The sequence below is a fragment of the Alligator mississippiensis genome, chromosome 7, assembly GCF_030867095.1.
Source record: "Alligator mississippiensis isolate rAllMis1 chromosome 7, rAllMis1, whole genome shotgun sequence".
NCBI classification, from domain to species: domain Eukaryota; kingdom Metazoa; phylum Chordata; order Crocodylia; family Alligatoridae; genus Alligator; species Alligator mississippiensis.
The window spans coordinates 36,720,053-36,746,941 of NC_081830.1; the positions used below are offsets into that span (position 1 = coordinate 36,720,053).

The following is a 26,889-nucleotide window of genomic DNA, read 5'->3' on the forward strand; positions in this document are numbered from 1 at the left end:
GGACCAGATCCGGCCTGCCAAATTATCTTACCCAGCCTGCAGCTGCTCCCTTGAAAGAGAATTTTATCCAGCCCACAGCTGCCCTGGCTTTCAGTGCCTCTTGCCCTTCTCCCTTCTTCATGCCAGCCAGCTCCAGCAGCAGCCCCTCCCCTCCCCAGCCATCCCACCCTATCCCACCCTCCAGGCCCCAGTGTAAGTTCCAAGGCAGGTGGTGCTCAGCCCCAGGCCAGGCTTCTGCCCTGTCTGTGCCCCACTCTGACCCTGAGCCCAGTGACTCAAAGCTCAGGTAAGGTTCTCCCCACTGGTGGGGGAGGGGGTGCAGGGGGAAGAGGGCCAGGAGCCACAGGTTATGCAGGCTCTGCTAAGGTGGGGCCTGAAAGGGGTGTGGGCACCAGTGCTATGCTGTGTTCCCACATGCTGCTTCAGGCTGTGCCACATGGGTACAGCTGGAGCAGCTAGGCATGGCTCTTGCCCAACCTGAGTCCCCAGCACTCAGTGGGGTTGGGCTGTGCCAGCTGCACCTATGTGGCCTAAAGCAATGCACAGGAACTCAGTGTGGCACTGGCTCAGCTGCATGCTGGGAACTTGAGGTAGAGGAGGGGCTGCAGGGAGAAGAGGGAAACACAGCATGGCACCAGCCAGGCTGGGTCTGGATAACCCACAGCTCTCATTCCCCTTCTCCCTCCACCGCGAGTCCCCAGCACATAGCTAGCCCGAGCCAGTGCCATGCTGTATTCCCGTGCACTATCTCAAGCCAAGTGGGTGCAGCTGGCATGGCTCCTGCTCGACCCAGCCATATGCCAAGGATTTGGGACAGAGAAGGGAGTGCAAGAAGGGGGCCAGGAGCTGTACATCATCTGGGCCCAGCCGGGCCAGTGTCATGCTGTTTCCTCCCTTCTCTCTGTACACTCTCCTCTACCCCGAGTCCCCAGCATGCAGCAGGATCAGGCAGGAGCCACACAAGCTGCACCCACATGGCCTGAGCCAGAACGAGAGAATACAGTGCAGCACTGGCCCAGATGCATACCAAGGACTCAGGACAGGGGAGGGGGTGCAAGGAGAAGGGGGCAAACAAGGATTAGGTTCCCCTAACCTTTGTTCTCTCTGCCCAGGGGTGGGCAATTACTTGGGCTGGAGAGTCACTTAGGGGGTTTGGGTGAGCTGTTGTGGGGTGGGGGAGGTGAAAGGAGGGGTGTCTCGGCCCACGATAGCATATCCAACTCCCTAAGCGGCCCTCTGGCCCAAGTAATTGCCCACCCCTGCCACAGCCTAACAGGAATTCTGCAAACAGGTTACTTTAAGTGGTTCAAACTATTAAGAGCCCAAAATATTACTAAACACTTGCACCAGAGGCACTTAAGAAGCCAGCCAAGGTAACCGCTCTAGACACTGTATACAAAACAAGCTACTTTTGTGATGAAAAAGAACGGACCAACTAAAGCTTTATGCCAACCTGACACACTGTCCTCACTGAAGCATGGAACCACATGAAGGCTTTCTGAATTCCTCTAAGCCAGATATACTTACAGTGAATTCTCCAGTAACAGCATCAAAGCCAACATGGATGGTATGTTCAAAGTCTGATGGAGGGGAGATTTCTGGCCTTTCTTTTTCTTTTTTCTTGCTTGCTAAAAAGATATTGAGAAAAAAAAATCACACATTTAAATTTAGAAAAGAGGATCTTCAAGACCCCAGTATCTCTGTTTAGTGCAACAAATCCATCAAATGATATAGTAGGCAGGATCCCTTATTCTGAGAATTGGACATGAACACTGCACAACTGCTTAGAGCAGATAGGCCCTCTAAATTACTATTTAGCCTACATACAGCACAAGAACTCAGTCTTCATTGTATTCAAATTGTTTAAACTGTGGTAAAACTTAAAACCTGATTCAGGGTTCCATGTCAGGCACTGCACTCACATAGGGCAGGGGTGCCCATAGGACTCCTCAATAGGATGGAAAATTTGGCAGTAGGGCAGTAGTGACAATTAACACTGCCACCACGTGTCCCATAGGAGCCAAGGTGGCTCATGCCTGTCCTGCAGGGGCCAGATTGCATCCACCAGTCAAATCCACACCACAGGGGAACCTGGTATAGCTCATCTGGCCTGCAAACAGTCCCTCCTCTTAGCCCCGAAAGTACTCCTTTCACCAAGAGGTTTTGCCATCTTGGAACCAGAAACATACCAAATTATATTCTAAAAAGTGAACATCTAAACCATTTATTAATTTGATTTCAAAAAATGTCTTTGTCCTGGTTTACACGTTGGCATAGTAGACAGAGGTGATTGTATATAATAGCTTAAAATGAAACCTTACTCTTGTATATTGTGGAGGGGGTGAGTATAGGTTTGTGGGGAAGGGTGTGGGTGTGTATTGGATATGTGGGATGTGGGTGGGTAAGGGGTTTGTGGCAGAATGTGTGGCGGGGAGGGTGGCTGGGGTGTGTGAGGGAGTACAAGTGGGGGGGTCTGTGTGTATGGCAGTGCAAGAGTTGCATGTGTATGGTGGGGTGTGCGTGTGGGACTCACCCTATAAACACACACACACCCCCGGGGTACCAGCGCAACCCCGTGCTCCTGAGTCCAGCAATGCAGCCAGGAGCCACATGGTGCTGGAGCAGGAAGGCAGGAAAAAGGCTGGGGGAGGGGCAGGCTTGGGCTTCTGTATCCTGCTGAGGCTCCCCTTGGGTCCTACTGCCCCTGGCTCCTGTCATCTATGAAAGGCATCCAGGAGCAGATATTTTGTAAAATTTTTTAGGGGCCCCGCAGAATGGATAGAATGGCCTGGTGGGCAAGATCCGGACCGCAGGCTGTAGTCGGCCCACCCCTGATCTAGGTCATATTCTTCATAATGTTTGATTTTACAGTGCCCCCATCACAAACTCTTACGTCTTTGAAGAAAAATGCATCCAGGTTGGGCTAGTTCTGCTACTGGAAGGCCTCAGGTACTGCCCTACTTGCCTGCTGCTGCTACTTCCCCCTGTCCCCTCTACTGGGGTCCTTTCTTGGTCTTGGCAAAGTGGATAATGCCCTGCCCCCCTTCCCTCACTGGAGACAGAAAGGAGTAATACAGCATGGAGAAGGCTGAAAACACATTACAAAATAGCCAGTGTGTGGCCACTAAAATGACTGATAGATGCACTGACGCAACACCGAGATTCTGATAACCACCTACATTCATGCTAGCAGGGGAGAACCTAAACAGAATGGCACATAGTACTTCATTTATTGTAATAAGTGTACTGAACACGCTGCCTTTTCTAAATGCCTTCTCAATTGATTATCAATTTGTAAGTTTTCAAAATATAAAGCTTCTCTCAGACTTTCAAACACTGTGCATATCAAGGGACCTTTCAGACAACCCACCAGCATACCAAATTTTCTTTGATTTCTTCTTAAGCTGTTTTAGGACCAAAAGCCATTTCAAATTTCAGCTCAGAAAAAAAAGTTACAAAAAAAATCAAGCAACACTTTCTTAACTTTAACTGTTACGTGACTACAGGTATGCTAAACTGAAGACTACAGCTGTTAATCATATTACATGAGTGGGTCCTTAATAAAAAATATACATTATTCAGTAAGGCATTAACTCTAAATAAATAAATAAATAAATAAAATACATAAAACAAAGCCATCTTTTTTTTTCCCTAGTTACCTGTTTTACTGCTTTTCCAATTGTAAAATTCCTCACGCTAGCGGGAAAGGAAGGACAAGGAGTTAAAGACAATACTTTGAAATTAAAAGGCACGTGGATTGCTCCCAGCTTAACAATGCACTGGAAAAACTTTGCTGTTATAAACAGGATATCTTTAATATGGCTGCATAGGTCTGAGAGCCAAAAAGTACATGGACTGGCAAATGTTCTTACAGAAATGGGGAAACCTGCTTATCTTTTTTTTTTTACTCAAAGGTACTCAGAGAACCCACTCCTTGCCCAACGCTCTGTGGCTGCTTATGGAAAAGCAGAAAGTAAGTTACATTCCTCTAGAAGACGACTGGCCTGAAGCATTTGATGACTTCTAGGGAACATAACTTAAGTGTTCAAATCCCCAGGCATGTGCTGCACAAATAAATCCTTCCCTTTCCAATAAAACACCCCTCTTATTAGTACACTGGACAACAATTCTAAAAACCATTTCTCTGCCCACAGGAATAGCAGATCACAGAAACGCTTTAAACAAATGCAGGCAGCAAAACTCAGCCAAGAGGCAGGGTCAGTGAGTCACAGCTTGGCAGCAGGTACTTGAAGTTCCATTAACAAGGCCACTGTGAAAGGCTGCACTATTTTTGAACCTCTGGCTATATCTGTATCACGGTTCTGCATTTCAACAGGAATCCCTTTAATAAGGGGATAATGAAGTGATGTTTGTTTTAAAGCATAAATAGACAAGATACTGTCCCTTGCTCCTCAAGCTAGCAGGAACCCAGAGCATTGTAAGAAGTAGGGTACCTTTTCCTCGACTTCTGGGCAGGTGGGAATACCTCATACCAGTTTCCAATGACAAGGACAGAACCCTGCTCCAAATGGAGCTTAAAACAAGGGATCTTTCAAAGAGTTGCTGAGGGGGAGCAAAACAGAGAGAAATGTAAAAGGGTTTTATTTTGTTTTTTAACATTTCAGTCAGGAAAAGCATAATTACTAGACATGCCTGAAGTTTAAACAACAGCTCTAATCCTCCCCAAACTCAGAATTTCCCTCTGCTAGTACACACCACCCAGTGCCTTTTGCAGGGAATTACAGTGAAAAAGTTAAGAATGCTGCTTGAAACTCCAGGTCAGCATGCATCAAACTGACACACCTAGAAGCAAGCATGTACAGGCAGCCAGGCAGTATTAAGGCAGGCCTTTCATCACAGGAACCGGATGCTGCAAGAAAACCTGCTATGCTCACTGAACCTCAGCTATGCCTATGCATTGTGAAATCAAGCCCCTGACTGACTGTTCTGAGAAAACACATTTTGTGGATGTTTTCAGCTCTCAGCCTGCATTCTGCAGGACCTTCATTTGACAGCTTGACCCCAGGACCAACATTTCTGCTTTAAGAGCAATACTTTAAAGTCACCTAAAATCCACTTGAGGACTTGATTTGATTTGAGATGTATGGTCAAGAAAATACATATTGATTAAAGGGAGGGATGACAAAAGGCTTCAGAAGGCAATGTAACTGAGTGTGGTCAAAAAGAAACTCCAGTCCCTGGGTCATTTGGCCCAAAATTTCCCACCACAGCTCCCTCATTTGGACTTCTCATATCTTAAAAAATTGTTACGGGGTGTAGGTTGTAGCTGTGTTGGTCTATACTGTCACTGACCAGCTTTCTTGCATGCATACCAGCATCTGGATTCTTTACTATTCATTCCATCCGGGTAGAGCACACACCAACTGCAGATGCTTCCTCAGCCTGACAAAGGACGTTTGTGCCCAAAAGCTTGCAAAGAAGAATTTTTTCCAACTAAGTTGGTCTAATAAAAGATATCAGATTTACCCAAAGAACCTTGTCTGTCTTAAAAAACATTATGTTTTTAGGAGACACAATTCAAGAATGTTGGAAGACTGGAGTAGACAAGGATGGTGGGGAGTAGGGAAGGAGGTTGGGTGGGACCAGGTTGTTGTTGGAGGATAAAACAACAGCAGATGGAGAATTGGATATGAGAACAGTTATGGGGCTTGAACTAGGGGAAGAACAGAGAGCTAAATGGTGGGACCAGTCATGGACAATGGGATTTGTCAGTCCCATGTTTTTCCCTCATGTTTAAAGCTGCTGCCCCACTCCCACCATCCAGGCAGCGAGAGTGCAAAGAAAGCTTCCCTAATATTAATCACCCCTTTTCCCAGGGCAACTGCTGAGAACCATAGTGGTATGTATGCTGCATAAGAATGGAAGGAACGAAACAAAGCTCCCAGACCCAGGAAGGATGAAGACACTCCCCCTGAGTATGATTTGGGATCCAAACCCTACCCATCTCAGGGTCCATACCCTCCAGGCATGACCCAAGAATTATATGCTTTGCTCTAAATAAAAGCAGGAAACACTAGCCCAAAAGCAAAATTTCATTTAAGCATTTCTGGGTTACCCAAACATGGGGAAAAGCTAGTGTTTCTATAAAGTGACCAGGAGTGAAAATAAAATGTGGTTTTTAAATAGGTAACTCAAGTGGATTCAACTCAGATGCAACTAACACCTAATCTGATGTTTCTGACTGCCAGAAAGTGACTAGCCTAAACCCTACTACTAGCCATTTTACACACTCTTTCCATTTTATGGCCCACTTTACAGCCATAAGGACCCACAAACATTTTTATGAATGTTTGTATCATTTTTATTGGAAATCTTGTCATTGTGATAATCAAATAAGGGGGTTTTTTTGGAGTTCTCCAAACAGCAAAGTATCTGAAGAATTCACTTTACAGAAAAAAACCCACAACCTCAATACATTTTGTCTTCTCATACAGAAAATCCTTTCACTTTTTTTTTTTTTTTTTTTGGAGGGGGGGGCATATCTACACACAATGTTGAACAACTTTAACTAAAGGTGCATTTTTTACTTGAAATTAAAGTGGTGTGAACTCCTCTATGTACACACTTACATTAGCTTAAACACATTACCTTAGTGTTATCTTGTATCAGTAAATGTGCAGGCCCAAATTAAACAAACAAACCAGATCTAAGCAGAAAAGCATTAGCACAAACAGACAGTCTACTTTAGCAAATAATGAATTTTAAACAAATTTTAGACAACCACTGCAACTATCAACAAGGCTTCATGAAGCTGCCACAATGTCTTTCTATTTTCCTGATAATTTCAACAGTGCAGTTATACACGCAGACAACACAGAAATATTGAACACGAGTGGTAGCATGATATATATACTTTTAATGATTGTATTGCTCATTTTCATACTTGAGCTCAGTTTTTATGGTTCACTGGTAACTCCCACAGAAGCCAGCAGGGACTGGCCACTAAATGCAACTCCAGCTGCTCACAGATCACAGGAGATCCTGCGCTTACCCCTCATTTTTAAAGATACTTCAACCCAATTTTACTTTTCAACTGGTGCCCACAAAACAATTTAAACATCAGGTCTTCTCCTCCTCCCAGGGTCAATTCCATTCTGTTAAACTTGTAAGTGCTCTTACAATGACACTTGCAAGAGCCAGATTGGCAGGTCGGGTTTACAAGGAGCATCCCAATCTGTTGGAAAGGATGAAAGGAGCTGTTATTTATTGTACTGCACTCCTCAACTATTTAATACTCCACCTCAGAGCCTAGCAGTGTGCTGCCACTACCTTCATCATAGTAGTTAAATACAGATTTTTACAGCAAAGGCAGATCAAGCCAAGACCTGAAGTAGACTGAAGGGACTTGTCACAACAGAAAAAGATCAGCTCTCTGTGAAGCTCATCTCACTGGGAATGACCTATAATTACTACCCCACCCTACTCCCCAATTCACCACATGAGATGTGGTGAATTGGCCAAGGACCCATCCAGGCCTTTATTTCTGTACCTCCTTCTCCACAGTCCCCTACACAGGCACTGAGTAGCTTTGGGATCCATTTCTTCCAAAGCAATGTGGAAGTTTAGAGCTCCTAAGTCTCCAACACCTGAAGTCAACAGGAGAGAATTATCCCTGAATTCTTCCTTAAACTTAACTTAACACCTTAAGACTTGCCCATTCTGAAAAAAAAGCTATTCTAGATTCCAAAAGGAAAATTAAATTTTCTTCTACAAACAAGTCCTTAGAGACAAGAAACATGCCTGCAATCGATTGTAGAGAGACTTCAGCAGAATACTGAAAACCATCTTATGAATATGAATGAGCCTGGCCTCTATGGTTCTCAGGAGGAGAGCATAGTCACAGTGACAGCTGAAGGGACAGACAGCTGGATGAGAAGAAAGACTCCCTTGGTGGTTGATTGTTGGGGGAAGGTTTGGTGTGGTAAATAAATCACTGGAGAAACAAAAGTCCCCACCAAACAAGGTGGTGAAGCCTGCATCAGCATGACTGGCTCAGCATAACTGGGAGACTTTAAGGAAGAAATATAGTGGATGGACAAATAGTAACAATATAATTGGCTTCCAAGTTTCATAGTTGGTAGGGTCGGAAGGGACCTGAGCAGATCATCAAGTCCGACCCCCTGCAATGGCAGGAAAAAGTACTGGGGTCAAACGACCCCAGCAAGGTGTTTGTCTAACCTCCTCTTAAAAACCCCCAGGGTAGGAGCCAGCACCACTTCGCTTGGAAGTTGGTTCCAGATCCTAGCCGCCCTGACTGTGAAGTAGCGCCTCCTGATGTCTAGTCTGAATCTACCCTCTGCCAGCTTGTGACCGTTATTTCTAGTCACTCCTGGGAGTGCTCGGGGGCACAGGGACTCCCCCAATGCCTGCTGGTCCCCTCTGACTAGTTTGTAAATGGCCACTAGATCCCCCCTTAGCTTTCTCTTGTGGAAGCTGAACAGGTTCAGGTCCCTTAGCCTCTCCTCGTAGGGCCTGCCCTGCTGCCCCCTAATCATGCGGGTGGCCCTCCTCTGAACCCTCTCAATGCTGTCCACATCTCTCCTGAAGTGCAGCGCCCAGAACTGGACACAATACTCCAACTGTGGCCTAACCAGTGTCGCATAGAGGGGGAGGATCACCTCCTTGGACCTGCTCAAGATGCATCTGTGGATGCATGACAAGGTGCGGTTGGCCTTCCTGACCGCATCCCCACACTGTCGGCCCATGTCCATTTTGGCATCAATAATGATTCCAAGATCCTTTTCTGCCTCTGCACTGACAAGAAGGGAGTTCCCCAGCCTGTAGGTATGCTGCTGGTTCTTCCTCCCCAGGTGCATTACCCTGCACTTGTCAGTGTTGAAACCCATCCTGTTCTCGTCTGCCCACCCCTGTAATCTGTCTAAGTGCATTTGCAGCCTATTCCTCCCTTCTAATGTGCCCACATCCCCCCACATCTTAGTGTCATCAGCAAATTTGAATAGGGTGCCTTTTACCCCCTCGTTCAAGTCACTGATGAAGATGATGAACAGTGCCGGTCCGAGGACCAAGCCCTGGGGGACCCCACTGCCCACATCCCTCCAGGTCGAAAATGACCCATCCACCACCACTCTCTGGATGTGGCCCTCCAGCCAGTTAGCAACCCATTTGACTGTGTAGGTGTCAATGCCACAGTCCCCTAGTTTTTTAAGTTACTTAGAGACAAGAAACATGCCAACAATCCATTGTAGAGAGACTTCAGCAGAATACTGAAAACCATCTTATGAATGTGAATGAGCCTGGCCTCTATGGTTCTCAGGAGAAGAGCATAGTCACAGTGACAGCTGAAGGGACAGACAGTTGTGTGTCACATCTAAGTGATGCCCTTCATCCCCAAACTCCAATCACATTTATGCACACCCACTTAAGAGACCTAAATTTTTGTCTAAATATTTGTTCCTCTAGAGATGATACCTAAATTAACAGAATTTAAAAAATCGTCTTCGCAGATAACATTTCCAGAGAGAGAGAGAGACCATGTAAAAAAAAGAAAAATTATTAAATTCTAAGGGTTTCAGCAGTATGGCCAAAGGAGACCCAGGTGTATTTGTTTAAGAATAAATTTTAAATCACAAAACAATTACTAAGGATGTGAAATGCAGAAAAATTCAAATTGGAGCGAAAATTGTATCCCAGACTTGACCTTATCGGATGCTCAGATGATCCTACAAGGACAAATTTCTGAAACTGGATTTATATGGAAAAGGGAACAATCAGTTCATTTTTATTTATTTGCCCTTACAAACACCAAGCTCAGGACCCCACTACACTGGACAAACAGTGAGAGGAGACTTGTACATTGGTTCAGGGCAGGAGGGGGTAGGCAGGGCGGGGAAGAAAGTGGGGTGTGATACCACAAAAATTAGGAATAAACTAAGAGAAGAGCATAAACTTAAAAGGATTTTCCTGAATGATGAAAGGAGCTAAGAGAATGTTATTTTAGCAGCTTTCCCCAGGGACCTATTTAGCTCACCTCTTCCCCCGCCTAAAACTCCACATGCCGCAAACAGCACAGAAAAATCTCTTCTTCACTCCAAAACAAATGCATTTGATATTAATCACTCGCCCTCACACAGAGGTTGGCAACCTAAAGCTCACAGGGAATCAGTAGCATGAAGCTCAGTCTGGCACCTTCTATCCACTCTGCCTTATGCCATGCCAGCAATGCCCCTGCAGCATACCCCACCTCCCCTTATCCTATAGGGCATGTGATGCTCACCATCACTGCTGAAATCACTCCTCCCCACTGCCACCAGGGATGGGAATGGGCAACATGTGGCAGAGGTGATGGCAGCTCTGATGGGCAGTGTGAGGGCTGCAGTCTGGTTGCAACAAGCAGCTCCACTCTGAAAGGCTGCTGACTCATGCCCTGGCAGAATCACCCATACTTGGAAAGATCAGAATATGAAATCTGATGTTTACTGATTTCCAGGTTATGGATTTGTTTTGAATCTCTGGACTACTGCCACAACAGCATGTCTACTGCCTGTAGCAAAACATTTGTCTACTTGGGAGCATCTTACCTTTTTCAGTGCCAGAGAAGATGGAGATGATTTTGTTTCTAGGTTTTCTCTCTTCTGGTACAGAGGGCAGGGGTTTCAAGCTGTGGTTGGCAGACAATTGGTCTTTGCCCCCAGAACTGAAGATGGTACTGCTCATCCGAACGGGAGGGGCTGGTGGCTTGTCTTCCAGTTCTCCGTTATCAGACATGGCTCCTAGTGGCTAGAAAAAGAGCTGAAACAGAGAAAGAGGACAAGTGTGTAACAACTAGTAAAAATAAGGGAAAACCAAATGCAGGATTCCTTCTAAAACTGCCAGCAAGGCTTAACTGCGAAATGAAGAGAAGGCTTTTCCTAATAGAGCCTGCATGACTGGGTTAACCCAGTTAACAACTTTTCTTTAAATCCCCAAGTTTTTTGTTTTTGTTTTTTGGTTTTTTTAATGCCTTTGAAAACTCCTCTTCTTTGGGGACGAAGGAGGCCATGCTTTGGTATTGCAAAAGGCCAAGCACAGTCAACACTTTGTGGCAAAGACCTGGCCTAAGTTATATCAGCAGTTCTGCATCAGTTAAGGTTGTAACAAGACATGCCCTCTCACTGACTTAGTTATGCTGGCAAAATCCCAAAGCAAATGCTGCTACACCAAGAAAGTGGTTTTGTTGACACAGTATGTGTTATTCAGGAAGGTGCAACTATCCTAGCAAAAAAGCCCCTTCTGTTGGGAAATGCTGCATGAACACAGGAGGGACCTAGTGATAGAACCATGTCAACACAGCTATAGTGGTAGAGGCTCTACAGTGTTTTGTTTTTTATTAAAGTTTCTACTACCCATTTCACCAACTAGAACTGGATTACTGTTAAACATTCTGAGCAAACAAGCCACAAGGGAAGGCTGAAAAGTAAAACCTAATCAATACTCCAAACTGAACCCCCCCCCCCCCCAAAAGTCACAAAAAAGTGAGACTTTTACATTAGTTCTAGTAACAATTTGTGAAGGAAAAATGTTATACACTCCATAAAAATAAACACTTTACATACTGAGCCCTAAAAAATATATTATCCCTTGTTCACTGGAAAGATAATAGCTAAAAGAAGCCTGCCCAGAAAAAGCTACCCAATTCGCATGTTGGGTAAATGCAATAGGATTCAAACCCTAACAGTCTTTCAGTTACCTAAAGAATGTGTTTGGGAGATGATTGCTGCGTATTACTTAATGCACAAAAATAATAAGTAGCAACTTGACCCAGTTGGTTCTGCTATTGGTAAACATTTTACTTCCGTTTTTCTGGCTACAGAATGAATCTATAAAGTGGGTCTTGACATCTTACAGAAATGCTTTAAGATTCACAAATGGAAGACGATAAAACCAACAAACAAGGACTAAAATGTAGCTATGATCCCTGAAGCATTCAGACTAAAATACAGATCAATGTCCCCCATGGTGAGGGGAGTTCGGCACCTCAACTTGTGGGAGGCAGCTCCTACTACTGCTTGCATCCTGGGAAGACATGGTGGGGAGAGGCATGTGCGCCACCCCCCCCCCCCAGATCTGGGCAGGGCAGACTGCAGCCAGGGCTACAGGGGCTCTTCTCAGCAGGGGGTGGACTCAGAGCAGCTGTCAGCGGGGCTGGGAGGATGCTGCATCCACCCTAAATTTAGCCACTACTCCATTCCCAGCACTGCTCTGCTGAAATTTGGGATGGATACAGCATCCTCCCAGTGCCACCAGCACCTGCTCTGAGGCCAGTGTGTGCGCCGGGTCTGACCCCGGGCCGCTTTCGTCGCTCTGCACGCGGGCTGTGGCCAGCAGCCCGGGCAGGCCAGATCGGAGAGGGTGGCCGCCGAGCTAGAATTAGGCACAGACACGTAACGGTTGATTTTAAGATTATTTTACTTACACCGAGATGGTCGTGGTGTAGGCTGAGAACTTGCTTGAGTTGCGGTTACAACAGAAAACACGAACACACGTGGAGGTTGCAAGGCTCCACGCAGACAGAACACGAACAATCACGTGGAGCTTGCTAGGCTCCACGCAGACAAACTCCGGATGTCCAGGACAAGCACGCATAAAACTCGTTGTTACGTCTTATAGTAGGCTCCGTTCGAAGACGGGAAGAGGTGGGTGGTGGATCAGGCCGCCAAACTCCTCTGAGCGACACACAGGGTTTCTATTACCCTGCCGCGCACACCCAGAGTCCCCACGAGATGGATGCGGAGTCCTCTTCGGCTTGGGCGGAAACTGCTCAAGCCTCTTATACGGCTAGCAGGCCAATCGCTAGCCGCCACGCGTGAATAATTTAGAACTAGCCAATTGCGGGGCACAAATTTGTATACGATGAGCAGGAAACCTTTGCACCGTGCATTTCTGTGTTGCAAAGGAAATGCATCCTGCAAAGATCGCTGCAAAGTGGCGGGAACACTCCCCTGCACGCGGGTTCTCTGCGCAGCAGAACTCCTCCGTGCAACGAAGTTGCAAACCCACGGGGATAATTCTTAGTGCCGAAGCACACACACAAAAAAAAAAAAAAAAAAAAAAAAAAAAAAAAAATCAGACCTTTGGGTCATGACAGCCAGCACCACTGAGAAGAGCTCCACAAAGCCCTGGCTGCAGCCCATCCTGCCCAGCACAGATCTGGGGGGCATACACCCTCCCAGGGTGCAAGCAGCAGCGGGAGCTGCCTCCCACCCATGAGCCATGGCTCTGGGCCCCTCCCCCATTCACCCTGCCTGGACAGCTTCTGCCCCTCCCCCTGTCCCCTCCCTCACTGCAGGGGACACTAATCTGCCCCTCCCCCCATGCCCCTTCCCTCCCCTTCCACCATACCAGACTTAGTTAGTTACACAAGGAAGGGTAAAACATGATATGACCAGGCTCCAGGTGGTGGTGTTGCACAGTGGAGGGGCTGGCTGGGGCACAAGAGTGCCCAAAGTGCAGAGCTGCATGGCTAGGCAGCAGGTAGGGTCTGGCCCCCTGCTACCTGGACAGACCAGGCAAGATTCATGCCCAGACCAGCATTTACATGCGTGTTTCACCACAGTTAATAACTCCACCATAAGATAGCACTATCAGGGACAACACTATCTTACAGTGGAGTTAGTTAATTTACCACACCCTAATACCAGTGCTCATGTAAACAGTGACACTTTACAGAGCTAATTGGTCAACTCCACAGTAAAGCACATGTGTAGATACACCCAGGAAGTGTTAAGTTAAACATGTGACACCATAAGTCCTCCACTGTGAAATCTCTTTGGAGACTGGTCTTTTGCTGCATTCTAAATCAGCACGTACTTAGCAAAGGAGCTGAAAACCAGCAGACTGATGAGGCCTGCCTGCTTCTCACCAAGTACTGTACATTGCCAATTCCTCACTACCAAAGCAGACTAGTGGCCTCAATTTGAGTAACACAAGAATGTACTGTTTTATATCTTCTCATTTAAAACAAATTACACTGACTGGTACCACAAACATCCAAGTAAGAACACAGTTTCTCTGCGAACTCCTCACAGAAGGAGACTACATTAGACAAGGCTCTGGAAGTTCAGCTGGCAGCTGGGTAGTTGGCGATTGCCCCTATCCATTTAAGAGATTGATGGCAGATAGCTGTCAGTGCTCTACAGCAGGACTGTCCAGCTTCAGAGCAGCCAGGGGGATGCAAACTGCATGGGTCCCTTCCCTTGCCACCAGTGTCACTTCCCCCACCCCCAACCTCTGCAGCACTCCTCTTGGCTGCAAAGGGGTTGCAGGCTCTCCTCTCCCCAGCTCCTGAGTCTCAGGTCTCACAGCTGCACCACCCCACCTTGCCCCCAGGGGTAAGAGCAGTAAATGGAAGCTGAAGGAGGGAGAGGGAACCTGCAGACTCTAGCTGCAGCAGTTTCTGTGTGTGTGGGGGGGGGGAGGGGGAAGAAAGCAGGGGTGCTGGGGGCCATAAATTAACCTCTTATGAGCTGCATGCATCTCACAGGCCACCAGATGGAGAGCCCTGCTATACCGCATATGTGTATATGTGTAAATAAACCCATCTTCAGATCCAGGGCCTGGTGAAAGAGGAAGAGAGATAACAGCAATATTCAAGAAAGACTATAGATATAAGGAACAATAAGGGATGCGGTCAGCTGATCTGTGGCTCCATATCTAGGTACAGCTGTGGTGACAGGGAAAGGTGCAATGTTGTGATCATATATACAAAATGAAGGATTCTAACCTAGAAAACAGTAGCTCTGAAAAGAACTGAGGTTTGGGGGATAACAGGCTGACTGCCAGTTTCCAGGAAGGCTCCTTGGATATATGAGCAAGTCAATAGGGAGAAGAATAAATATATTACCTCTGTATTTGGCACTGGTATGTCAACTACTGGATTACAATCTTCAGTTACTGAAAAACTGGAGAGGTTTCAGAAAAAGTTATACAAGAATGATTAGATGATTGGAAACTGGTCTCATACAGGGAGCTCAATTTATTTATCAAAAGGGGTGGGGGAAGAGGGGACTTGATTACAGTATCAAGGACCTAAAGAGAGAACACATGTCTAGCAATGAACAAAATTCAATGGCTAGAAGCTGAAGGTAGGCAAAACTCACACTAGAAATAAAGCCCAGACTTTTACTAGTGAGAGTAATTGTTAGAACTACTTACTGAGAGTTGTGGTAGGGTCAGTACTATTAAAAATTTTAAATCAGGATTGGACATTCTTCCAAAAGAGATGCTCTAGTTCAAATAAGAATTAATTCAGGCCTATATTATACAAATCAGGCTAGGTGACTGCAACTCTCCAGCTGGCCTTATAAATCTATGAAGCACAGAAAATATGTTTATGTCTTTTGTGCAAAGAAGTTGTACTGAACTACTGCTTGTTCAGATTTTAATTCCCTTTTAATTCCATTCTTGAAAATTAAAGTAAAGCAGCATAACAAAATTGTAGTAGCAAAGCACAATTTCTTTATCTAGAAAAAGTAGCAAGAAGGACAAGTACTAACTGCTTTTTTCTTTTGTATTTACCCTTTTTTAAATAAATCTGATACAAGAGTTTTAACATGGCTGCTTCAGTCAAAGGCCTCTTGTTGGTGCTCCTTGATATTATCTCTACACTATGCTCTAGCTGAACAAATTGCCCTGTACTTTGTTCTTGTCCAGTGAGGATTAGCTGTTCAGGGCACGCAGCTCATTGCCTTAGTCATGTTGAAAAGTTCAGTTATAAAAGCTGGGGAAATAAACTGGCAATTTCACTGTAAAATGTTATATTGGGATTAATTCAAATTAGCTAGTAAAGTACTTAGAACTTTTTTAGTATTTCAAATATTTTTTCTAAAACAATCCTGGTGTAGAGTAATAATTCTCAGGACTGAGTTGCCTGAGCAGCCCCCAGACAACTTACATCAAACTCATATTTTATACTGTATTAAATTGTTTGGCCTAGAGCTATTGGTTCCTTGTTGAGTTTTTATTCACCCCACCCCAGACGTCAAAAGAGCTTAATGGGTTAGGGATGCAGAGTGCTGAGAAATCCTAAAGCCGATAAGAAAAAAAATAAAAGCGCTTTAAAAGTGACAAGACAGCTGCTGCGCAAATTCCTCAGCACTCCCAATCTGAGGCCCAGCTCATCAGCTGTTCGGTTCTTCCAGAGTGCCTGGAAACACCCATGATCTTGCCTGTAGCACTGGAGGGGAAAATGAACTGGGGCAACACAGTGGAGAAAGCAGGAAGACAATATAACAAAAGCAGAACAGGGAAGTGAAGAGAATTGCACAGTAGCATTAAATTAACCACACACCTATGCAAGTGGTTTTGCCACTTGCAAATGAAGAGGATTCACCTTTATAACCATGGACTTTTTTTTTTTTTTTTAAATCACAGGTGGTGAAACGATTATAGAGATATTTAAAATTTTGTCAACATGAAGTCTTTTACTTTGGAAAAGGCTGAAAATTTTCCACAAAAAGGAGAAATCGCTTAAGAAATGTTACATTTATTTAATTCAAAAGAGTCCTCTACAATTGCAAAATATTGAAGCCTAATTTCAACTGCTGCAGAAAGGACATGATGTTGAACCAGTGATATTAAAACAATAATAATGGGAAGCTCCTACTGGCTCCATTCATAATACAACTCATGGATTCATTTCAATGGCCGTTACCAATTTATAGAGTTTTCATTTAAGCTGTAACTTGGGCTTAAATGAAAGTAGCCAATTCTCGCTGGAGTCTCCACCCTCCCCCATCCTTACACCACACCTTCAATACGCAGGGAAACCGTTTCACAAAATCAGGAAGTGCTTTTGCAACCACTGTAGAGAGGCTGGAAATCTGTACAGGGGCCAGAGAAGAAAGAGCAGAGTACAAGCCAGGCCTGCAGTCTGAAGGTGACTCCTGCTCCCTCATCCCCATAAAGGGGAAAAGGCATCTTTCTGGTGACATCCCAGCATAGCTACTCTTGCATCACCGCATATTTGCCTGGCTTGCCAAATCATGGCCAGTGTGTACAGCAAACTGCAAGAACTGTGAAACAACTGAAATTCTGACACCTGCAAGAAGCTATCACACCATACAGCTGAGGGCAAACAAAACTTGGGGGCATCTGAACCCCAAACCTCCGGGCCTGGGCCTGCACGTAGGTTCCTTGCCAAAGAATTTGGAAGCATCTGAAGTTACAGACTGGGGTGGAAGATACTTGCTGGTAGCAGGGCCACATATGGTTCTTGGATTATTCAAATGGATTTAGACTTGATCCGGCTAATTTGATCTGGGACATGTTGATTTTTTTACCTTAAAAAAAAAAAAAATCAACATCAGTTTAGGAAGCGATGCCGAATTTCACATTTCTATGCAATGTGTCAGACAGCCTGAGGGTACTGAAGTTAGGCATAAAGGATTTATATTCATTAGACCTTTATCTAACTTCCTGAAGTCCCAAATGAGCGTGCAAGTTAGGTTGCATAAAAAAAGATTATGGAGGAGTGACAAAGCTGATCGTGTAAAGTGGAAAGGAACAGATCCACAGTTAACAAAGGCAAAGCCAACAGTAATGAATTTGTAATACAACAAGGTTCATTTTTCTATCTTCACTGGAAATTTAAAGTTATGAAGGTAGGTAGGCAGTGGCTCAAACTGCAGTTAGTCTTTTAAAACAACACAATACCTACAGCCTATCATTTAGGACTTAACAGGTTAATTCCTGCTACAATACGGGTCTAGCATCCACTAGATCCAATCTAAAATGATTCACTAGTCAAACAGGAACAGAGCTGGGAACTATGTCTCTAATGGTCCTGCTTTCCAAAGCATACCAGGGAAATCTGGGAGAGATGAGTGCCCACAGTCACAGGGTGCTCAAGAGTACAGCTTTCAGCCCCAGCCAGGTCGGCTGCTACTTCCCTTCACAGGCGAGTCCTCAGCTACCCTCACAAAAGCAGGAAAAGCATAGAGTACCCCTCTCCCTGCCCTGAAACAAAGCCACTGGAATTGGTTAGCAGAAACATTTTCAGTTTCATTTTTACTGCGCTGCTATATAAATGAGTTGTTGTGCTAGTCTTTTTCCATCTGGGATAATGCTGTCTGTATACCTGGTTTAGCAAGAGTTCCAGTACCTGCCAGAAGGGCAAAAGAAACAAAACATCAAAAGTAATGAAGATGAACAGTCTGAAAAGAAGTCAGCAGTTTTTTCAGAAGCATTACTGATATCAAAGATGTGGCACCATCTGAACACTATTCTTTTTCCTAGTTCCCCTCCCTGCCTTCATACCACCCCACATATAAGGATAATGCAAGAAATGTTCTCTATGAAGCTACCTCCTAAGTACAGATCTTACCTACATGAACTCCCTCTACCCTGGAAATCTAGTTTTGTTTCTCCTGCTTCTCAAATGCAAATGAAAGCTCTCGCCCCCCACCTTGTTATTCCTCAAACATGCTATACACAGTCCTGTATCTACCTCATTCCTTTTCAATCACTTGCTTGTTATGTTGATCTGATACCTGCCCTGAAATATCTCTACTTTTATTGCATTTTTATTTATTGTGCTCTGTAAAATATCAAGCTTTTGAACAAAGGTAAAATAGAAGGACTATGAGGATACATTGCAGAGAATAAACATTTGAAAGGTACTGAAAAGCAGTCAAACTTCAAGCTAATTTAAAAAAAGCCAAATTACAGCTTAAGACTCCTACTACAATTTAGTAATAAAACTCTTTGTATGAAAAAAATGTCAATGCAGGCTTTTTACTGAAAAATGAGTAAATGATTAATATGAGTGATGGTAAACTAAATCCACTCTTTCACAGCTGTCTTTTGACACTAGATTTACAGGACAGCCAATCAGATTCATTTCTGTTCTAAATGACCAAACACTTTTGCTAGTAATTTTTAGCTGCTTTTTCCTTCTACAATTAGCAATGCAAGGTAGAATGAATGCTATCTGAATTTCGTAATCAAGGTTTATTTCACAGACCTGGCCCAAAAGTAGAAGTACTTTACTTTCTTTCAGTTCTATAAAGTGATTATTTTTCTGCCTATAATTCCCAATAAATCTCTGTTATTGCAGAGAAGTATTTTAACCACCCTGGCTGTAAGTACAAAATAACCTGGGGCACATCTGGGATCAGAATGCAAGGGCATACAGCTGCCTTGAAAATAAACCTGAGAAGAGGAACTGACTAAGGGTGGAGGAAGATCAGAGAAAAAGATAGCAACAGTGAAAGCAGCAGCTAAAGTGGAGACAATTTCCCTCTTTTGGCCATCTAGCCTGCAGCTGGAGGGTGAGGAAGAGGAAGTCATCTTCACAGCAATCAACCTCATGGCTAGCATCTGCTACTTTCCTGAACAACCATACAGGGTGCTACTGGCACTGTCTCGCACACAGAGCAACAGTTTGGACAGATCCAGATGTAGAGTAAAGCAGAGGAAAGAAGAAGAGATGTCCCATAAATAAATCCCTTCCCCCCTCCCTCCCCCCTCAATGACAAAGGCTATTGAATGGAGCCGAGAGAAAGTACATGTGCATGTTTTGGGGAAAGGAGTATCTTGTAAAAAAGGACTTGTGTAGGAAAACTGATTTAATGCTAGCTAAGAATTAAAACAATCTGTCTCATAACAATACTGATAAAAAGTTTCTAAGGAGTAATTTCTGCATATTCTGATGAATGCTTCCTGTGATTTTGATTACCAAATCTGCACTCAACCACTTACTTTCTAGGGAACAATGTTCGCAAAAGTATTTTTCCTGGAGGTAGCACAGTCTAATCTGCTGATTATATTTATGTGTTTGCTGTGGAGGACAGGCAGAAGAGAAAAAAAGTTATTGGCAGGCCTTCAGCAAACAGGTACAGATGCTGTACAGTTTCTAGTCACCAGTTTGGGCTGGGTGGTTGTGATCAGATTTCTATCTTTATAGACAAAACAGACTTTTCAATTCAATGCAGAATGTTATGTGTGCATATGCTTTTTTCAAAGGCTCCTATTGAGCAATAAATTTCCTGAGATTAGCTCACTCAATACTGATTATAACTCATTTCCTCCTTGGATTAGCTGAAAGCAGCTTTCTGCCAAATTTTCTTTTCAGATTGTGCTACCTAGCCACAGTCACTTCCTGCCCCATCAACAACAGCATGTTAACACAGCATCTAGTCAATTTAAAGCAACCTTGTCACTACAGAGAAATGCTGACAGAATCAAGTGGTCTCAGACTGTTTCATACCAGAAGCAAAGGTGCCAAAAAGAAGAAATAATGAGAAGCTGAGGACTGTGGTCTTGAAACTTTTCTTCAACGTGATGAGTACCAGCTCCAAAGGGTGCACCTGAAAAAAACTAGTTCATAAATATTTTTGAGCGGATTCTTTCTTTTAGCTCTGTAGATTTTAAGGGAAAATACCAACGGCAAAGAACTACTTGCTTACAAACTGGCAAGAGCAACCACAATACCCTGTCTGCCAATATGGAACTTGTGCAAATCAAGAACAAGAGTGCCTTAGAGAATGGCCAAAAAGAACCCAAACCATAATCCATTCCACCTCCCTTCTATAAAGGGCGCTTATTTAACCTCTATGTGCAAACACACTAAGCTCAAATCACCACAACATTAGAAGGCAGCCAATAACTTCAGTAACAGTAACTGCCCTAAGTCAGGGACAGGCAATTATTTTGGGCAGAGGGCCACTTACTGAGTTTTGGCAAGTCATCAAGGGCCGCATGACAGGCAGCTCAGGGCAGATTAATATTAATTTTCTAAATTTTTTAGGGGTCCTGTGGGCTGGATAGAATGGCCTGGCAGGCCACATCCGGCCCCTGGGCCGCATTTTGCCCACCTCTGCCCTGAGTCCTTTTAGCATTCAGCAGTATCAAATAAACTACTCTGCACATCTCTAGATTATTGTAAGTGACTGGGAATCCAAGGTGGCAAAGGTCAAACTATGCAGCCATAAAACTAAGAGAGACAAAAAGATGGAATTTTTAAAAAGTATTAACCAGACAAAGAGGGGAAGGAAGCAAACCCTAATCTAAACTCCTTCAACCAAGCAAAGACTTTCAATGTGCAAACAAACTGAAGAAGAGCCTTTGGGTCCACTCTGAAAGGCATTACCTTCATCAGAAACAGACAAGTTTCTAAAAAAAAAAAGTGAGCAGTGATTATTCAGTGTTAAGATAAAGTCTCTGAACAAGTCTGCTCAACAGGAACTTCACCAAGACACCCTGGGTCAACTGCTCACTGCCAGGAAAGGTTCCTGGTTAATGGAACAGGGAACTTGGTGGAGTCCATCCTGCAACACTACCACAGTGCAAGCATCGCCTCCAGCCTGGGCCCTTTAGAATGATTTCAGGCAGGCAGGCACTGGCTTACCCCTCTCCATGAAATGTGCCTCCAAATTCTGTCCCAAGGCTACACTTTGCCTGCATACTTCATCTACAAAGGATGCAGAGGCATTCAGTGTAATATCTTGCAAAATAAACTAAATGATGCATACAATAGCAAAACCAGGCCAAATTCTTTTCAGTCCATCATTTTCCAGACTCCCCCTCCTCCCTAGTATTTTTGCTAGCTGGCTCTTAAGTAGAAAAGCAAACTTGGGTCAAGTAAACAATGCTGGCATTTACTAATCAACTGGACTGGGCAAAAAAAATTATAAAAAGTAAGCTCAGAAAAAATACTACATGAAAGCAGAGGCAAAAATATAGCAAGCTAATTTCAACTTAATGTACAGAGGTCTCTCCAAAACTGACTGTTCATACACTCGACAGTCAGCTTAACTATAAGAGACAAATAATCTGATCATGGGGTATTCAAGAAACTTAGCTAACTTTGATAAGTCTTTCTTAAAAAAAAAGATGTAACATTCTCCAAAGCCACAACCAAAAAGCATTACATCACAAAACAAAACTAACCGTTTCCACCTTACAGCCGAGTCTTTGTAAAGGTGTGACTGTTGTACTAACTGCTTCTATGTGAATAAGTTTTTAGTTCAGGTCAAGAGTCTTTAAAATTGCTCTCAATTCTAATATTGCTTGTGGCTCCAATCAGCCACTTTCTTTTACAGAGGCTTGGCCCACAAACTATGCATTATAACTGGGATTTCTGCCCTGTAATCTTCTCTAGTACTGGCACAGTAATGACTTTCTTGCAATGATTAATAAGCAAAGATATGCAAAGTAGATACTGCTCTTAAAGTTCCTGGCAGCTTACCAAGAAAGCCTTGAGCTTCACTAAGTCTGTACATTCTGTTTTAAAAAGTAGTAAAGAATAAGCTGCTGGTAACACTACTTTTTGCAAAAAGCCTGTCTACAGAGAAATCACCTCGTACCACAGTCTACATGCATGCACACACCCCTTTTTCTAGCACATAGCACTTTGTTAACAGTGAAAAGCCAAAAAGGCAAAAAAAAAACTTCTCGCATCCTAATACTTTGCTCAAATTGGGATCCAGAAATAGGAACATACTATTGCTCACTATGTAGCCTTAGCTACCTATTATTGGTGCACGGTTCTCCTATACAGGGACAGGTCAGTAGGCATTCTGTAATCTGAAAGTTTCCTTCACATTTGTACATGGTGTATGTATCACTGGAATATCCCCACAAGTTGCATGTTAACTTTAGTCTGAACAACTTTTGTTGAGGCAATTCAAGTTTCTCCATGTTAGTCAAGTTCTGCCCCTGCAGGGAGACAGATATTCAGAAGTTTTGATATTCATCCTAACTCCCTCCTGGGTCATCTCTAGTCATGTCTGACACATTTTTATTCCTGGGGGCTGTCTGTGTTTCAACCAGTGGCTGTGTTATAGGAAGGAAACTTTTGGGGGGGAAGAGGTGGGGGTGGCGGGACCCAAGCATGAACAAGTCTCAACACCTGAAACTGACAGTCTATTAACCCTACGCCACGTTTAAGCAGTGCCATGGAATTTCAACTCTTTAAAAAGTATCCAGTATAGCAGATCCTTGCTCATATCAAAAATCTTTTTTGCAATTTAATGTAGTTCTTAGTCGGAGTGAACATGTATACATACGTATAAAGCAGAAATTATAATTCATTTGGCACTAGAGAAGTATAAGAGCAACGCTATTTAATGCATGTGAGTGAACTACAGATGAATGATGTATAGGTAGTACCCTCTGTATTATGAGCTCCAATTGTCAACTCATTAGTCATACATGAAATAAATGAGATAAACACCAAAAGCAGATAAACTTCAAAATTGCTTTCCTTTATAACTTGCCCTTCTTTCACATTCCCCTTGAGTTTTGAAAGCAAGCTAAATAAATTGAGGCCTGCAACAAGATTAGTTCCAGCAAACAAAAAAAAAAAAGCCAGATAGCAGGATTTATTAGGACTTCAGCTATACATGCACTGACCTTCCCTACTAACTGAGTAGAGAGAGAAAGAGAAGGAAATAACCAACTCGTCAATTTCCACTTGTTCAATGTAAAGGAAGCCAAATTTTTTAGCATGCCTGCCATAAATTAAGCCCCCATCCTCCATAAGTGCCACTGTTTCCCACTCCCCAGAGGTGTTACTGATAGAGTTTGCACCCTGGAGTACTGGAATGGAGGCTGGGGAGCTCCAGCCTCTTGCAGAGCAGGGACAGGACCCTGCTTCATTCTTATATGGCAAGCAAGGATCCAAGGCTCTGAATTTGGCAGCAGTTGCAGGGCCAGAGACAAGTTAACCAGGTGTTGGCACTGACATCCCTGCTCCAGTCAGCCTCCTGCCCCCACTCTGCTCTGTGTTGCCAAAGGCTTGAACCCCTGCCCACCTCCACTCCTGCACCTCCCTGTACTGAGTGCCTACGGCTCACATGCCATACACAGCAGCCTGTGCCATGGGTTGATCACCCCAGGCTCATTGCAACACAAACTATGGGTGAACAAATATTTGCATAGCACTGTTAGGGAAGAACCTACATTTAAGTTCCACACTCGTAGTGCTGCCAGTACTGACACTACCACTACAGTAAATATCTATTACTGGAAACAAGGTAGACAGTCCCAAAGATGGGAGCAGGAGATGAAACAGAACCTACTCTCTTTAGAAAAGCCATATACTTCCAATACACTAACAGTGGAGCTCTTTGCCCCTCTCTGCTGATTGAACCATAGAGACAGGTTTAACATACCAGTCTGACCTAACGAACCCTTTCCTTTAGTTCAGATAGCAGACCAGTGGCCCCAGGTTTCACCCCAACAAGTTCATTCTGGAGAACAGCCACAAGGCAGAAATTTTACTACAGAAACCCTGAAGCTCAAAACACGCTTCTTCAATTATTGTAACAGCTGCAACCTGCACGACTCTGTCCCCCCACCAGTGACTCCGCCATATACAGCGTCTCACTCCCTGGTTAACCCACTTGTACTGACAGAACTTCAGTGCAAGCTGTAGAACCAGAGCCCATTCTCCATTCAAGTTGTTTGTCCTGTTTCTAAAACAAAATCCAAGAAATCTTCCCTACCTACATATCACACTGGTAGTTCATTTATATGCCAAAATTTATTTAGTCAGATCTACATGCACAGGCACATCAGGAAATCTAAATATGTTAAATCATAGAAAAGAAACGTAACAAAAAGTGCTCACCTCCCTGGCTGCCTCTGACGTCAAGCACCTCCAGGGAAGAAGGCAGCCTAACCCGCACATCACAGAGCAATACTTTCCCAAAAGCACTCTCAGATTCCCAGGGAAATACACTTCCAGCCTCTACCTTCCCTGTGCAAAATGGAGTTTATTGTCCACCTAGGAGGACTTCTACAATCTCTGAATTCTCCTCAACCTGAAGAAGGGTGTGTGCACCCAAAAGCCTGCAAAGAAAGGATTTTTGTGCTACTATTTAGTTGGGCTAGGAAATGATATCACTACTGACCCAAGAGCTTTGTGTAACAAAATCCTGACACTTAGCCCAAGCTGATTTTTGATTACACAGCAGGAAAGCATTGCTTCATTTAGTTTGTATGCTGGGGCATGCTTTTTTTTTTTTTTAAGATGAAATGAATTTAAACTTTCTATGAAAAACTGGTTTCCCCTACTTATCCCTAGACATTTGCAAAACCAAAGTCAAACCAAATTACTCAAAAAAATAAAAGTTTCTTCAGAAATATGGAAGGGATGAATGGATGGCTCTATGAATTACAACTTAATTCACTCAGTAATAAGGAAGGCCAGAAACAGTTGCCACAACAGTATTAGGTCATGTGCTACATAGCATATACCCAGATTTGGAATTAAAAAAATATTAGCACCAAGCATCTAAGTGTAATTCGCAAGGTTCATATGTACTTGGATTTGCAATGAGGTTAAAAAAAGCTTTCTGTCTCAAGAATGGTGAATATTTTGTTCCTGTGGTAAGGAACAATGATCCTCACTGTTTAAGCAAGTGTATTTCAATAATTAATGGGGTCTTCTTCATCAGTAAGCAATCACTGACCTCCCACTATTCAATTTGTTATTTTTCCAGAGTATCTCAGGACAATTAATAAATCTGCATATTACTTTCCACATGTTGTAGAAAGGTTTGTTAACACTCAGAGAATGAGCTAACTGAAAATAAAAAGACAGCTTATGTATTTTACAGTTACATGTTAGAATATTTTTTATTGGTATTAAATGTAAGGAGAAAATTGTCAATGATAAAATATCACAGCAAACTACCTGATTTTTTTTAGATGTGTAGCTGTATAAAGAGACACTGAAAAGTAAAACAGTTGAACAGATATTTTCATATGGGCAGAATGAAAGTTTGGTTGATGTAATAATATTTACCAGTTTTCATCCCTAGACCTTAAAGCACTTACAAAAGAGGATCCATTATATCCATTTTACAGGTGGGCAAACAGATTACATTCCAACAATTATGATTTTTTGCTCATCATGAGCAGAAAATTGAGCTCAGAGTTAAGCTCAATACTGAAACAATCTTTGCTGATGAAAGAAGATAAAACTATGAAAAATAACTAACAGTTTGAATGTACTGTATTTTATTGTAGAAACTACAGTACCACTTGAAAATAGGCCAGATGCTAAAGCAGAAAACATTCCAAGGCAAACAGCAGAGTAAGAAGAATGTTTAAACAGGTGACAAAAAGTAGACAACAGCTTGGGAAGCTGCAAAAGACCTGAAGAAACTTGCTGATATCAGTGCAGAAACTATGAAAGGAATTAAATACTGGAGTATTAACAGTCACAGAGAGCAGAGGCACTCAATCTTTTTGACCAGTGGGCTGGATGGGCAGTGCCTAGGACATCTGCAGGCTGGATCCAGCTGATGGTCCCAATTCAGCACAGGACAATTGTGGCAATTCCCTATCCAGCTGCATGGAGAATGACAGAGGGTATCCTGGCTCCAAATTGGGGCCAAGGGGGGAGAGGGGGTGGGGCGGAGGCATGGTCCCCAATCTGACCTCACAGGTAGAGGGGAGCAAGGCCAGGCCCAGCTTGGCCCAGTGGGAGAAAAAGAGTTTGACCCAGCCCCACAGTAGTGGCAGGGGGAGGAGGGTGTTAAATCAGGCCCAACCCAGTCACATGAGAAAAAGGGGGCATGGTCAGGCCCCATCCACCTGCAGAGGTAGAGGGAGTGGGCATGATTTGACCCTGACCTGCTACACAGATCTTAAGGTTTGGGAATTTGGCAGCAGTGGGAGGTTGGCCATATTGATTGCTACTGTTCTCCTGCTTTCAAATTTCCCAGTTCATGGGGAGCCCAATGGGCCAGATACCCATGGCTCTGTGGGCCACATCTGGCCTGTGGGCTGGAGGGTAAGCACCTCTGCTAGAGTATTAAAACAAAAGGAATGGAATTTTACATAAAATAACTTAGGAAAGCAGTAAGACAGTCCTATAGACAGCTGACTACATTCAACAGGAGGCAATGCCTACCAAGGTTG

At 43.8% G+C, this 26,889-nt stretch overlaps 1 protein-coding gene across 3 annotated transcripts in view; it reads right to left on the reverse strand.

Moving 5' to 3' along the window:
* PAK2 (p21 (RAC1) activated kinase 2) overlaps window positions 1-26,889 on the reverse strand; it is a 78,304-nt gene that overhangs the window by 33,641 nt on the left and 17,774 nt on the right. For all 3 annotated transcript variants that reach the window (XM_014596926.2, XM_006267021.3, XM_019499839.2), the window contains exons 2-3: window positions 10,560-10,770; window positions 1,528-1,628 (exon numbers count right to left, since the gene is read on the reverse strand). In XM_014596926.2, coding sequence (XP_014452412.1) covers window positions 1,528-1,628; window positions 10,560-10,746 — 288 coding nt within the window. In that variant the 5' untranslated portion in view covers window positions 10,747-10,770. The remainder of the gene's footprint in view (window positions 1-1,527; window positions 1,629-10,559; window positions 10,771-26,889) is intronic.